Below are 15,655 nucleotides of genomic sequence, written 5' to 3' on the forward strand. Positions count from 1 at the left end.
TGTTGTGCCTATCCCTGGCCATGACTGCTGCCTTTTTTCCAGACAACAATGCAGAAACCTACAGGCATTTGCTCTCCACCAGAAGCCCACTCCTCAGTGCAGTGCAATGGGCATGTGGAATCTGGAATCATACACACTATTGGCGAGGAATTGCATCTGGCCTCTGTACATTCAGATATCCCCATTCACTTCAGTGGAAGGAGCATCACTGTGTGAGAGTCAACAGCCAAGAGCCAATTTCTCCATCAGTAACCGTACATTTATTTATTCCACATGGCAAGGCATTAAAATGATTACACGCAACACCTAGCAATATCATCATGTATATCTGATAAAGAACATGGACCTTTTATTTGTCTTCTAGGAAAGGGAAATGCAGCGCTGACCACTCTGCTATGGTTGGCTCAGCTCCCAAGAATCTGCAAGACGAGGCTGATGGAATGAGAGGCCATTTTGCTGTTGATGCAGAAAGCACAGGTGGAGAATCTCCATTTTGCATCAAGTGAGAGTAGACGCCCAGGTGGAAGGGCAAGAGGTGGCAAGGTAAGCTTGTTCAAACATACAAAAACAAAACACCCTTCCATGTTTTCACCAAACTTTGGTTTGGGACTGTTGAATTTTGCAACAGAATCTGCATCCCAGATGGTTAGAAGTGCTACATGTAAAAGAAGTAGGGCAGGCTACATTTCAAAACAGAGCTGCCAGTAAGTAGGGGTGGAATACTGTGCAGACCCTCACCTTTTAAATATTATTAACACATTTTAAAATATTCATAATCAAAATCAGTTCCTTTTAAAAAAGGAAAAGGAAAAAAGAAAAGACAGACAAACAAACCAGTCTTTGCTGTGTTAAACACAGATTGCAGAGGGTTTTTTTTAAAAAAAAGAATTCTAGTCAAATTATTGTTCTGTTTAAAAAGCAACCAACCAATTAAAAACCTTCCGCACAAAAGTTTTAAGAAATAGGATCCTTCAGCAACATATTTTTTAAAAAGAATTATATTATTATAACAAATAAAGACCAAAGTAGATTTATTCTTTTTACAGTTAAATATTCCTTGAACCAAACAAAATATTTTACTGTACAAGCAATTGTGCATTTCATTTTTTTTAAAAAAGAAGCATATTATAGTGCAAAGCATAAAATAAAATAAAATCCTCCAGGTCAAATATTTTTGACCCCTTTCATAAAACACATGTGTTTTTATTCACACCTGTGCATGACAATCCATCATTAACTTGAAAGGGTTGGGCTGACAGAGGTTGTACTTCCTAATGTGGTTTACAAGTGCGTATCGAGAACACACTTGATAGTCCTGAATGTTTTTGGTTTTCCTCTTCGAGAAAAACCATCAAGGCTCTATTAGAGGCAGCCAGCAGTTACTTAAAAACAAGCTCTCACCAAAACAATTTGGGGTTGTTCATTTTACACCAGATGCAAATACACATAATGGGCTTGTCAAATGTGTGATGAGCCATGTTAATATGTAGTGACCTATATAGGATGTGGTTTAACAGGAACACAGAGGGATGTTTATAGAACCCAATAAAGTCCTCTGTTTTTTCCTCCCCCTTACTGGACATACACTCCCCCACACACCATAGCACATTGGCCATTATTCCAAATGGGGAGTATCAACTTCCTGTGTCTTCCCTTCCACCAACGGAAGGGCTGTGTGTGTGCACTTGATTTTATTTGGTCTGGGCTGTACGATGAAGAAGGAATTGCAGTCTCCCATTTGAGGTCAGTGGGGTAGTAGAGAGGAAATGCAGGGGAGAGCTTTTCAGAGCTGGAGTGATGCTGCCGTGTGCTGGAGCATGGGTTAAGTGATGGATCCAGCTTGCTTTGTGGAAGTGAATGAAGTGATAACAAGGCTTTCAAGTCTGCTTGTGACAGATTAGCATAGAGGAAATCAGAAAATGAAGAACATAACCAAGCAGAGGTTGGAAACTTCTTTCCTTTTCTTTGATAAGGTTTCTACTTCATGCTAGCGGTTTAAATTATAATACCTCTTTGCAAGATTGTTTGCATTTCTAATAAAAAGCTAAAGGTGCATTTCAGCTGGTTTAAGATCTTTTGTTTAAGTTCAGTGTGTTTTGCACTTGAATCTAAGCAATCAAAATAAGCACCACTGGATTCAGTGGAGCTTACTCACAGGAAATTCTGCAGAGAACTACAGTCATGGTGTTCCTAATAAACTGGGTGTTTGGATGCTCCTTAGGCATGTGGCTTTGGGAGCTGACATGATGGGATCTGGTGCTTCAAAATGTTCCACTGCACTATGGTTTCATGTGATGCCTAACATGTGCAGAGGAAGGAGGAGTCCTTTATGCCCTGTCATGATCCCACTATGGTGATGGATCATGCCTTTGCTTTACAACCTCTGTTAAAATCAGCAATAAGATACTTGTTTCTAATACCTGCCTACCTAAAAGCACCTCTTGTCAGAACCTGGGCTGCATACCTAGGAGTTTAAAGTGGGACAGTATAGGCTCTAAACATAGATGTCTACATGGGCTTTTGATGATAGGAATATAGGAAGCTGCCTTATCCTGAGGCAGATCACTGGGCTCCATCAAGCTCCATATTCTATAATGTCTGGCAAGGTTTCAGACAGGGAGTCTTTCATAGCCCTGCCTGCAGATGCCTGGAGGGACTTCCTGCTTGCCTAGCAGATGCTCTACTACTGAGCCACAGGCCTTCATCATGATCTGGCACGCACTGTGGTGGTAAACTGGTGTCTGGGTCATACCACATCAGGCTGCTGGTCGGGGCTTCAATGACTGAAGGCTCCTCTATACCAAAATATTCCATCTGTATGAACACAAGGAGGATGTTCCCAGGAAAGAACAGGAGTGTTGCTGCTAGCCTTGGCCCGGATAGTGACATGCTCCTTAGCATAGGAACATAGGAAGCTGCCTTATAGAGGCAAGTGCCTCTCAGTTCTTTCAATCTTCAGTTCAGTTCACCGCATTTCCACATTAGTTTGCTTTCACCAGCGTAGGGCTGCTCATTTTTCCGAATACATACATATTTGCAATTCAAATCTCATGATGCACACTTCCCGCAAATATACACATTTTTGTACATATTTTTTGATTGGAAAACCGGACCACAAAAATCAGAGAAGCATGGATTTTGAAGGATAGCTGTGTTTCAGTCCACATAGCGTTTTGGGAAGTGTGAATTAGGTAGGGTTTGCATTAAAATGTGAACTGAACTGGATTTCTCCCCCTTCCCCAATCCCATTTGGTTCATTTAGCTCATTGCTATCTACAGTGACTCTACAGGGTTTCTAACATTTGTCTTTCCAACTCCTTCTCAGTTAAAGCCTGAGATTGAACACAGGATTTTCTGCATGCAAAGCATATACTCTGCTGCTGAGCTGCACTCCTTTCCTTCTGGGGGTCACATAGTCTGTGCATGCTCTGCTGCATGCCCAGTAGGGCTGCTCTGTGCAGCTGGCAAGCCTTGGTTGTGTGGAACAGACTTATAGCTATTGGGTCTTTTCAGACTAAAGGTGTGTCTTTTGAAAGGCTTCTGGAGGAGTGTGGCCAATGGCACCATCAGTGTCAGGGAAGGGCAGATTCATTCCTCATTTATTCACTGGATTGTGAGGGGCTTTTCTTGTGAACAGCCCTTAGATGCCAGGGTCTAGTTAACCTTCCCTCTGATTAGTGATGGAAGGTTCTGTCAATTTTGGTACTCTCAATTTCTCATTTTTCCAATTTTACATTCAGTTCTTCATATTTATGAAGAAATTTCTGATTATTTATTTTTTTAATCCTCATGAAAATTCACCAGCATTTTAGTTTTGACTAATGCACATTTTTCAAGCAATTTCCCCTAATGCATTTTTGTATTATTTTCACTAATAAATTAATTTACACACACACTTTCCCATAATATATGCATTTTTGCAATATTGTTTGGTTGCAGAGCTGCATCACAAAATTCAGATAAGTGCAAATATTTACGGATGACTGCATTTTGGTTCTCTTATTGCTTCAGAAAGTGCAAATTTGATATATTCAACTTTAAATATGAACTGAATCAAATTTCTCCTCCATACCTATCCCCGATATGCTGGTTTTCTGCTCCCAGAAATGCTTTATTTTAGTGAGAGACCATCTAAATGTAAGTCCCCAGCAGCAGTCTAAAGTGGTACACCTCAAACACAGGTTTAATATTTTAATGAGAACCAGAGCTTTGGCCTTGGTAGAGTACAGCATGCACAGGGCAACTAGGTGATGAATGCATAGGCTCATAAAGGAAGCTGGAATGTACCATTTGTCTGTCTGGTGAAGACGAAAGGCTAGATTCAGCCCCAAAACTAGAGAAGGGCTAATTTACGGATGGGCTAAATTTGGTTCCTCTCATTTTCCCCAATCTTAAACTCAGTTCTCCACATTTCTACAGAAGTTTGTAAATTCTTTTAAAGTCCTTATGAAAATTCATCAACATTTTACTCTGAATTTCTCCTAATATTGTCTATATACACAATTTTGTAATTCAATTCCCCCTAATATAATACATTTTTGCAAGTTATTTTCACTAATACTAGCATTTTGATGGACTCTTTATGGATTTTGCACACATCACCTGGCTGGAGAACTGCTTTATAAAATTTGGAGACATTCAAATTTTGAGGTATGACAGTGTTTGGGTTCTTGTATTTTTTCAGAAAGTGCAAATTATGTAAGTTCACCTTTAAATGTGAAATTGAATTTTCTCCCCACCCCTACCTACAGCCAGGGGCATTGGTAGGGGGCCCAGGGGGTCTGAGCCCTGGGTCTTTTGCACTTGGTCCCAGATCTCCACCTCCTTTCCTCCTCTTCCCCCCCCCTTAAAAATGAAACAAAACAAAGCCTTGTTTGATGTTGTTTCTTGGGCAGTTAGCTGAGTGTGCTGCTGGTAATACCCTATGCATTTACCATCATAATTTGCTCAGAAATTTGTATCTCTGTACATAATGTATCAAATGCAAATTTGTGCCAGGAACCTGTTCCTTGAGTACCTAGCAAAAGCCCTGCCCACAACCCACTCAGGAACAGATCACCAGCATGATTCCAGCTGCTTTTACTGCTTCTGGATCACACCTGTTGCGATACAGTATGTGCTGCCATTCACGACTCCTCACCCCACCAACTGAATCTGGTGTATTCAGAGCGGTGGTTAAATGGCCATATAGGTTCACGGCTGGCGTACGATATTTTGGTAGTATAAAGCAGGAAATTCAAAATAGCACCCTTTCCCAGTACTAAATTAACTGCAGTCAAATCTGAGACGCTCCTCCCCCTGGCGTACGAGCCCTGCTAAAAGATTAAGCAACTGCATTCACCTCAATGGAACTTGTGTAGGAGAACTTTCCAGCATATCCTGACATTCCAGATTCGCCACTTGATGTGACTACCTTATTCTGCCTCCTGATAAGGCCACCACTGAATGGTAGAAAGAGTGTGGTGCAGGGCATGGTGACATTCTGGTCCTGTCCTCATATTAACTTGGCTTTACATATCTTTCTCAGCAGTATCTGAAGAGCTAAACACATTCATTCATTCATTCACTCTTAAAATTTCATGACCTTTGAGATGATTGACTAGGGCTTTTCACACTCAGCCACAACACTACAAAGGAACAGAGCATTTTCAATCTGTACATTCCTATGTACATTGCGTACACAATCGAGATTTGTCAAGAGGAACTTCAAGAAGAGGGAGGGAGGGAGGGTTTTGTTTTGAAATGTATACAAAGTTCAGCCCATCTCCAGTCTCCATTTGCTGAATTAACTTAACAACCTATATTTTCTACAAGAGCAATGTGATGCGCATTGGGAAAAGTTGTTGACGGCTCCTTTTCGTTATCGCCTCCTTTCTAATGACCAACTAACATAGCACATGTTGGGCATTTTAATTAATTTTAAAAAGGGTGAAAGGCATCTGGTTTCCTAGTCCTCTTTCAGTACGGTCTCCAGACAGCTTCATCCATCCTCCCGGGAGTTGTCATGGCTGTAGGTGAGTTACTGTGGCTGCCATCCGCCTCAACGCCGTCATTCTGATTGGCAAGGCTAGGATTAATTAAGTTATTTCCAGCTGATGCACTTGGGCAAGAGGGAAGCATCCTCGTTGGTGAGCGCTCTCCCCCCGCTACCATGGAGAACTGGTATGACCCGGATGATGTGCCATAGTACAAGTGGTAAGGGGAAGGGTTGGTCTGGAAAGGTCCACTCTGGTTTTGGGTGGAGCTGGGGTATGGTGGAGGAAGGTAGGTATGGTGGAACCGAGTGGTGGCGGGCATGCTGGTCATGCTGATGCCACCAATTCCAGTGGCGGAAGGTGAGGCTGTGTAAGGGAAGGCTGCCGACATTGCACCGGGGTAATGCATCCTGGTCTCAGTGAAGCCCGGTAATGCAGTAAAGGACCGGTCAAACTGGCGTGGGTCAGAGAACGGACTCAATTCAGATGTACCTGGTTTGGGGGAAAAGAGAGAAAGGAGAGGGGAGAGAGAGGATGTTACTGTGGGTTGGAGTTTTCAGCCTTCTCCTGGAACATGTGGCACAGCTCATTTTGTGAGTATAGGTCTTTGGTTCCTGTACTGTGGTCCACGACCTGCGTTCAGGTGGTCTCTGCCATGTCTGTGGATTTGTGGTTGAAGACAGGAGACGGCATATCCGTTACATTCACCTTGGTTTTTAATTGTATTTTTATCACTTCTTGGGTTTCTCATATTGCATTTTCTTGTACTGCAATTTGAATTTTGTAGAATTCAAACTGTAATGCAATGAAATGCAATATATAAAAAGTAAAAGAAGCATTAAAAATACAATTAAACACCATACAGAATCTTGTACAGAGTGTTATAACTGCTACAACAGGCAGTTGTTAAAAATTCACAATATAATTAAAATAAGCTGTTAAGCTAAAATTACATGTGGAAACATACGGATGATATTCAACTACCATGTCCTGTCAGTGCACAGATTTCCATTTACACAGTGGGACTTCCCCCCCCCTCCTCTCCCACAACCCTCCCCAAATCTGCTCCCAGGGGGTTGGGAAAGTCCCTGAAACAGATTGAGGGGGCGTGCGGGGAGACGAGGGGGAGAACGTTCTGTTGCACAAGCAGAGATCCTTGCACAGATGGAATGTTCACATAGCAATACATTGAATACTACCCATTAAGTGGTCAGCCAAGACTCTCGGAAATTTCCAAAAGCTATGTCCGCTTTTACATGTTTCATGCCTAAACAAAAAAGTTTTTAGCAGGCTCTGAAAAGAGCACCCTAAAGGCATTGGCCTGATGTCGCTGCAGAGAGCACACAAACCCTCCTTCCCACTGTAAGATTCTATGAAATCAAGTTTGGATCACATTGGGGATAGGCAATGGCTGAGCCTCTCTGTATATTTATAGAAACATACCCCACCTCCTCCTCCTCCCAATTTGTGAAGGTATCATTTTAGTGCAGTGCGGTCTAGTCCAGGGCCCTCAACTCAGATGTGTGGGTGTGTGTATTAGTGATACGCTTGCTTCTATTCTAGCTTTTGGCCACCACACTTGTAAACACAGAAATAAAATTGTTTAGCTGTTCTCTAGGGCTGTGTAGTAAATAGACAGCACAGCCCTCTGACAGTGAGTCCCCAAGCTAGTCAGTCCATCTGCTTTGGCACACATATGCACACACAAACAGAGCAATGCGGAGGGAAATCTGGAGTCTATGCCAGGGTCTTCTGAGGCCTTCGTGTGGGTGGTCTGTTTGTGCTGATAGGCCCAAGGGACAGAGCTGATAAACACACAGTTGAAAGCTTGCTTACTGTAGGTCATGCTATTACTGGTTGGGTTTTTTGTTGTTGTTGTTTTGCCTATGAAGGCCTAAAAAAAGAGTGAAGAAATGTATTTTTTTTTCTGTGCAGCAATATTTAACTGCGGAAAGAGGGAAATGGCTGATCCAAGATGGATGCTTTCTCAGTCCCCACAATTCCAGAAACTGCCCTACCAGTTTAATTGAGGTGACCATCATTCATGTGGATTCCTGTTCTACATTAGCCATTTTAGGGCATTCACCCTATTTGTGTGAAGCAGAAAAATGCAGCAATGTTTGTTGGCTCTCCTGTTTCTGCCATATCCTTGCCACCTGCCCTGCTGCCTTCCATGTGTCAAGCGGGGAGGCCTGAAGATGAAACTCTTCATGCTTCTATGCATGAAGGCTCCCTGTGTGGTTTAGAATTCGGATTCCACAGGGTGTGGGATACTTCCTCATGCACAGGTGTACCAACTTGAATCACATATGGGGGGCAGGTAAGCCCCGCCACACATAATCACAAGATGCACACCATCTGAATGGCAGTGCGCATCAACTGGGGGGGAGCCCCCTCAAATACTTTATGGGGGGCATAGATGCTGGCTCCTATGTTCATGAAGATCAGGCTCCTTGACCCAGAACTTGCTCATTCAATATGTGGAAGAAGTCAGGTCCAGGGTGCAGGGTGCAATAGAGAGGCAGGCACTCTCTCTTGCCTGCAATTTTAATTGAATGATGGGTAGAATGACTGAATAGAGGTATTGTCAGTCTCTATTTCTTTGACTAATGCAAATAGATGGGATCAAACGAATGCATTGATACCTGGTGATTCCTTCAAGACATACTCAGCCTCCAAAGATACAGAAGTAATGTGTCAAGGAGTTGCAGCCAATCACAAATCCCCTTTTCTCTTGCCAATGGGGACTCCCCACTTCTACATTAGTTTGCAAATATGTTTATTTATTTTAAAAAGTCATGAAAGTTAAGCCACATTTTAGTGTGAATTTCTCCTAAAATAGATGTTTTGTAAGCATTTTTGCCATAGATACAAATTTTTGAAAGCAATATTCTCTAATGTAATTCATATGTTACTTTCACTAATATATGCCTTTATGTGTTTACATTACCATAATATGTGCATTTTTGTACACATTAGTTGGCTGTAGAGATGTACTGCAAAATTCAGAGAGCTGCGAATTCTGAAGGCTTGCTCAAGGGTCAGCACCATGAAGACCGTTTTACTGGCCCACGAGCCACCCCTGCACTGAGCCGCCCGCTCGGCAAGTCCCCCGCGCGCTGCACTAAACCAGCGCAGCACAGCGCAGGGACTCTCCAAGTGGCACTGGAAATCGTGTCTGCGCATGTCCAGATGCCGAAAATCGCTTCTGTGCAGGCACAATGTTCAGCATCGTGCAGCGCCAGTTCAGACCACAGACGATCTCTGTGGGAGTGATCCAGCCCATGGCCCGTAAACCTTGCCGACCCCTGCTCAAGGCCTTGCGCTTGGGACCGTCTAAAGGCAAAGCATGCATTCTCCCAATAAGCTATAGCTCCCCTCCCAACATATTTAGGGCTGAACCCAGGTTTACTTGGGGAAAGACCAGAACTCAGTGGTAGAGCATCTGCTTTGCATGCAGACCGTCCCAGGTTCAATTGGATCTTCAGGTAAGGCCAGGAAAGCTTCCTTTCCTGAAACCATTGCAAGCCTGTCACTGTGGACGGTACTAAGCTAGGTGGGTTAGTGGTCTGATTCGGTATAAGGCAACTTCCAACATGTCTATATACCATACCTGTATTGTACCTTTCTCCCAGCTGATAGCAGCTTGGGGGGGGGGGAGGATTGAAATTGGGTCAATGGCTGTATCGTGGTCCTGATCCAACCTGTCCCCCTTCTGGGATGATTTTAATAAAGGTGTTAAAAAATCCCATCATGGGCCTGTCATTTCATTACTAGTTTAGCCCTTAACTTTAAAAAGGCAAAAAGCAAGGAGGCGAGGCAAGACCTGAGACTGATCTTGAGAAATAAATACTTATGATAATGTGATGTGCCCAACATGTTTCAACAATTATTTTCCTCGGGGCAAAAAAGACGTCTCTTATCTTGATAGCAGCAACCAAAGCAGTGCGCTTGAAGAATGTTCTTTTATTGTAGGGCATCTTTCAAGCAAACTGGGCATATCCTGTGTTATAATATTGCTCCCCTCCTCCCCATTCACTAGACTAAGATATTGCTCATACCTTTTCCTCTCTCTATTTAATTTTTTGCCTTTTTGGAGATGCCTCCCCTTTCTCTCTCTTTTGTGATGAACTTCATTTCCTCGGCTTGTTGCCCCTGTCCATTTTGAGCTGATTCATGTTCTCATTGGATCCCGCCTGTGCTTTTGCTCCTGCGCCCCATCCCATCCTCCTCCTCCTCCTCCTCCTTGGTGATGCAGCATTCAGGAATTCCAGGAGATGGATATCTTGAAATAAACGGCAGGCAGGCGCCATTTGTTGCTCGACAGCTTGAACACAGCAAAGGAAGGCCTTTACGCTGCTTCATTATATTTCATGTCGCCATAAATAATATTCCATAAAGAGCAAATTCAAATAAAAAGCTCAGGGCACATTTCCCCTTTTTGTTTTCCTCCCTAACACACTCTTAAAGTTTTTAGAGAGGCCAACTTTTATGAGTCTGAGCTTGCACCGCTTGGCAATTGCTGCCCGCTGCTAATATAAAAGCAACAGTGTAAATGTGTTAATTACTGTTGGCTTGCAAAACAAAACAAAAAGGAAGGGGGAGCTATGTAAAGATGCTAGAGGTAGGCTTTTGGTCTAGGCATTTCTTCCTGCTACATGCAAAGAGGAACACACGACAGCTCCTGGTGCTGTTGCTGCCAAGAAAAGGGCTTCTTTATCAAAGTGAAAAAGAAATACAGCTGAGAAATATATCTATCAATGTTGCTGCTGCTTCTGGTTTTTAGATAAAGCAAGCAAGTTTCTAATCCTCATGAGCTGTAGTCTTAAAAAAAATAAACATACAAACATTATTCTGATCAAATTTCAAAAACTTTTTTTCAGCCAGCTAAACCACACATGTAAGTTTGACATGTTTTAAAATATGTGTTTTATAAAGTATATTTCTAAAGTGTTGATCTTTTTTATTTCTAACATCTGATTTTATCATAATTTTAATGTATATTTTATGTAAGCTGCTTGGAGGTTTTGAAGATGAGGTGCTTTATACATTCTATTAACTATACATATATACACACTAGCTATGGCTAGAGAAGTTAATGACAGAGCTCTGAATGGTTATTGAAATCAAGGCATGGTCAGGGAAGGTGTGCTTCTGGTTATCAGATGCTGGACAAGCGACAGCTTTGTCCAGCATGACACTGCTTCAAAGTAAACCTGGAACGTAAGAGGCTGTCAGACAATTGTTCCAGCTAGCTGATTATTGTCTCCACAAGCAAAGGGGAATCTGTGGCCCTTCCAGGTGATGTTGGACCACAACTCCCATCATCTCTGACGATTAGCTATGCTGGCTGGGGCTGATAGGAGCTGAAGTCCAACAACATCTGGAGGGCCACAGGTTCCCTTTCCCTGGCTTGCACTGTCTGGCAGTGCCTCTCCAGCCAAGGGGCAAAACCTTCTGCAGGCAAAACATGTGCTTTGCCGCTGGCTAGCCACTGCTGGAAACAGAATGTTGGGCTTGATGAACCTTTGGGTGGATCCAGCAAAGCAATTTTTCATGCCGTCCCAAGCTCATCATCCCAAGCAGAACAACATTCATAAGAACATAAGAGCCAGTTCCCCAGGTAGTTCAGCATCCTGTCTCACAGTGGCAAACCAGAAACCTATGGGAAGACAGCAAACAGGATCTGAGTGCAACAGCACCCCCCCCTCCTGTGGTTTCCAGCAACTGGTATTCAGAACCATTACTGATTCCATAGGAGCCAACTCCTGGGGACTGAGGGAGCTTCACCTCCCCCAAATATTTGAGGGGACTGCCCCCCAAGTTTATGGGCACTGCCATTCAAATTGTTTGTGTGTGTGTGTGTGTGTGTGTACCACGTCATGTGATTATGTAGGGTGGAGCGTAATTACCTGGGCTTCTCCATTATTTTATTCAAGTTGGTTCTAACAGTGGAGGTAGTGGAGTCAATGTCAGGATGCCCTCAAACCATCTAAGGCACTGTGTGCATTGTCTAAGAAGACACATTGAGATGTTTGCTTATCTCAAGTGGACTTTCGTTGAAATAACAATTCTACTTGACCATGTACAATGCCTCTGTATAAATTATGCCCTGGTGAAGGCATTTGCTCACAACACAGAGTGCATTCATGCTTCGGATAATAAACCACCATATTTTTGTAGCTTTTGTTCTTTTGTTAATTAGATTTTGTGGGCAGCAACCTGTTTATTTTAATTTCTCCTGCACAGCACTAGACTCTTTCAGGAACTTTAATATCACTAAGTGAGGAAGAAGAGGAGGATAAAGTTGATGAATAGGTACAGTCCTGGGAGGAAAGTACTACATGATTTCCCCTGCATATTTTGAATCAGTCACATTAAGGAAGCAATTGGAGACTGACTCCATAGGAGAACATGCCACAAGCAAACTCAGTGAGTTGACAGTGTCAGCAGTGTCAAATAGTAATTCTTTTGCTGGTCTGTGTTAGGCAAGGTTGTAGGGGAGGGGTGAGGGGAATATATTACTATGGGACAATATAGGCTCTAAAGCAGGGCTAGCCAACGTGGTGCCCTCTGGAAGTTGTTGGACTCTGGCTCTTATTATGTTTCACCATGTTGACTGGGGCTGACAGATGTTAAAGACCAACAACATCAGGAAGGCACAGTGTTGATTATTTCTGATCTGGAGCAGGAATACTATTCATTAAAATATATTTAAAAGTGTGTGTTCTTTCACAAATGAAAGAACTTCTCTGGATTTGAGGTCACTTTTCTCACACAAGGCTTTTCCACAGGAACCAACATTAGGCTGCCCCAAGCACCAAATCTTGAAGGGGGATAGTGGCAGTTTGAAGGCAGAGCTGTGTGGCTTCCTCTGCCTGCCTAAAGCTAATCTGCTCAGGTACGGTGAGGAAACTGTCCCATTGCCAGTGTCAAAGTAAGATTCAACTATTGTTCTTATTGGCTTCAGTACATAGAGTGTGGTGTGTGTGTGTGTGTGTGTGTGTGTGTGTGTGTGTGTATGTACATGCGCCATCTTGTTTGCCTCACAAAGCAAACTGTCTTGGGCCAGCCCTGTCTTCCACTAAAGCCACATCCGTTTTATATTAAAAGCAGAATCCTACCATTTTAAACAGCCATGGCTTCCCCCAAAGAATCCTGGTAACGACTGTTAAGAGTCCTGAGAGCTGTTACGAGATCCCCTATTTCCCTCACAGAGCTACAATTCTCAAAGTGGTTAAATGGTCAGTCTTTCTACCCAGGGTACTCTGAAAATTATAGCTCTTTGAGGAAAATAGTAATCTAAGCTCAGCACCCTTAACCAACTACAGTTCCCAAGATTCTTTGGCGGGGGAAGCCAGGACTGTTCAAGTGGCATCATAGTGCTTTAAAAGTATAGTCCGGATGTGGCCTCCATCATAAACAGCCCTTCTATGAGTGGAAAAGGCTTTCTGGCTAAATAGGACATCTTTGAACATAAGAGCATAAAGAGAGCTCTGAAGGATCAGACCAAAGGCCTCTGTGGTCTAGCATCCTGTTTTCCATTGTGGCCACCCAGATGCCTCAGGGAAGTTCACAAGCAATTGTTCCTCAACCATTATATGTACTTAACAACAGTGTTAATAAGTGACAATGTGCTGCTCTTTAATGGTGCCTTAAGACTGTGGCCTGGAGTTTCTGCCTTGCTCTGCTTCACAGTGTGAAGCAGAATTAAAACCTCTTGTTACTCTTGTCATTTTTTCACTCCATCTGCCACTATAGCTGACAATATCTCTCTCCCCCTGCCCCACTCTTCCACACACACACACACACACACTGAGCAAGAACCAACCAGTTAAATAATAATTTTTTAAAATGCCACAATTTTTTTTTTATGGTTTCACCTCTGGAAAAAAATACTATGGGCTGCCTTCTAGATTTCGCCTGCTCCCGTATTGCTTTCTTGGGGGCCCTCGCAATTCTGAGGGCGAGTATTTTCCTTGTCGTGCTGCCAATCAAAATATTTGAAGGAAATGTTTATTTTCTTCTCAAAATCGCACCAGCTGCTGCCTTAACTGAATAAGCCCATTTAGAGGTAATAATTTAACCATTGTGAGAGCAAACCAAGGGCCCGCACACTCCAAATATCTGACCCGATCTATCAACGGAAATGGCAACACTTTGGATCAGGGAACTGGGAAGCAAGAATTTGTGTTCAACCAGAGGTCATCGTTCCGACTAGCGTGACACTGTTGCCGCTTGGGGTTGGCCACTCTCTCTGCCTTGTGGTGGTCAGTGATAACAAAAACAGAGTCCCAGTTTGCAACTTGCCCTGATTTCCCCACCTCCTATTTCACAGATGCTGGTGACTTAAGCAACCTCACCTCACCAAGCAGCACGCAGATGAGTTTTCAAGCTTCTCCGTTCGCTTTCCAGGTCAAACAACCAAACCCAATAAAATGTCATCTCTGTTTTCATACCAGCCTTGGAGGAAACCTGACTTCACAGATTCCAAGAAGCAACAGCTTGAAGAAAGCTAAATTTTTCCGGGTCTTCCCTCTCCCCTTCTCCCAATATAGAAGCAAGCTAAGTGGAAGGGGCCATTGTTTCAGACAGCAGTACAGCTACTGATTTTTAGACCCTGAATCCAGACCCTCCACACACAACACTAGATGAACAGGTGTGAACCACACAATTAGCATTTATCTTCCTTCCAAAAAGGGCAAGTGTGCATAAATGTGTATATTTAGTGAAAATAATTTCATTTTAAAGGAAATTGCTTGCAAAAAATGTGTTGTTTTTTTAAGCAAAACTGCTTAGTTCACACTAAAATGCTGATAATTTTCACAATGATGTTTAAAATAATCTTCCACATTGTAAACTGATGTGGAAATGCAGAGAAATGAACTTAAGATTGAAAGTGTGAGAAACAGAGAAACCGAAATTGACAGATTCACCCATCCCTACTCATAAGTAAAGTGACTCATAATTTCTTTCTCAAATGGAGATGTTTGAACAAGCCTTGAAACATTAAATCTGCTAGTTTGGGATACTTTAGTTTCTCATTTTCCCAATCGTAAGCTTAGTTCACATTTTTGCATCAGTATGCTCTATAATATACATATTCGTAATGAAAATTTGTCAGCATTTTAGTATATATATTTGCATGCAATTTTGTCTAATATACTGCTATTTTGTATGTTATTTTCAATCATATATGTTTTTATGAACACTTTAGCTGAATATCCACATATTGGTACACTTTATTTGTTGAAGGCCTGAATCACAAAATTCAGAGATGTGCAAATTTCAAAGGATAGCTGCCTTTGGTTCACGTATTCTCCCCCATCCCTCAACGAGACAAATCAGATCCAGCAATTCATACATTCCTAAGATATATATTTGCTTTTCTGGCTTAAGCTATGATGATGGATAGGATAAACATGGGAGATATTTAATAACCATGTATAAATATAGTTGGCAAGAAGGGTTATGGGCAGATGTGTCTCCCTGTGCCTTTATTTCCAATCCTTCACTCCTTCAGCCCTTTTCTGTCTGTCCCTTAAAACCTCTTACAACACAGCCATATTTTCTAAGCGCCGTAGCATTTAACTGATGGTTCACATCCATTGATGTCTGAACCATTTCACTGAGTAAAACTTAAGACACCTACAAAAATAGTAAGGTGGCATCCAATGCCC

The 15,655-nt window shown here is 42.5% G+C and overlaps 1 protein-coding gene across 2 annotated transcripts in view; it reads right to left on the reverse strand.

The window, feature by feature from the left end:
* Positions 1-237: 237 nt before the first annotated feature.
* The window catches only part of RUNX3 (RUNX family transcription factor 3), a 152,840-nt gene continuing 137,422 nt past the window's right edge, over positions 238-15,655 (reverse strand). For both annotated transcript variants that reach the window (XM_081921503.1, XM_081921504.1), the window contains one exon: positions 238-6,467. In XM_081921503.1, the coding sequence (XP_081777629.1) occupies positions 5,959-6,467 (509 nt within the window). In that variant the 3' untranslated portion in view covers positions 238-5,958. The remainder of the gene's footprint in view (positions 6,468-15,655) is intronic.

The sequence above is a fragment of the Podarcis melisellensis genome (genome assembly GCF_964234715.1).
Source record: "Podarcis melisellensis genome assembly, chromosome: 8".
NCBI classification, from domain to species: Eukaryota; Metazoa; Chordata; class Lepidosauria; order Squamata; family Lacertidae; genus Podarcis; species Podarcis melisellensis.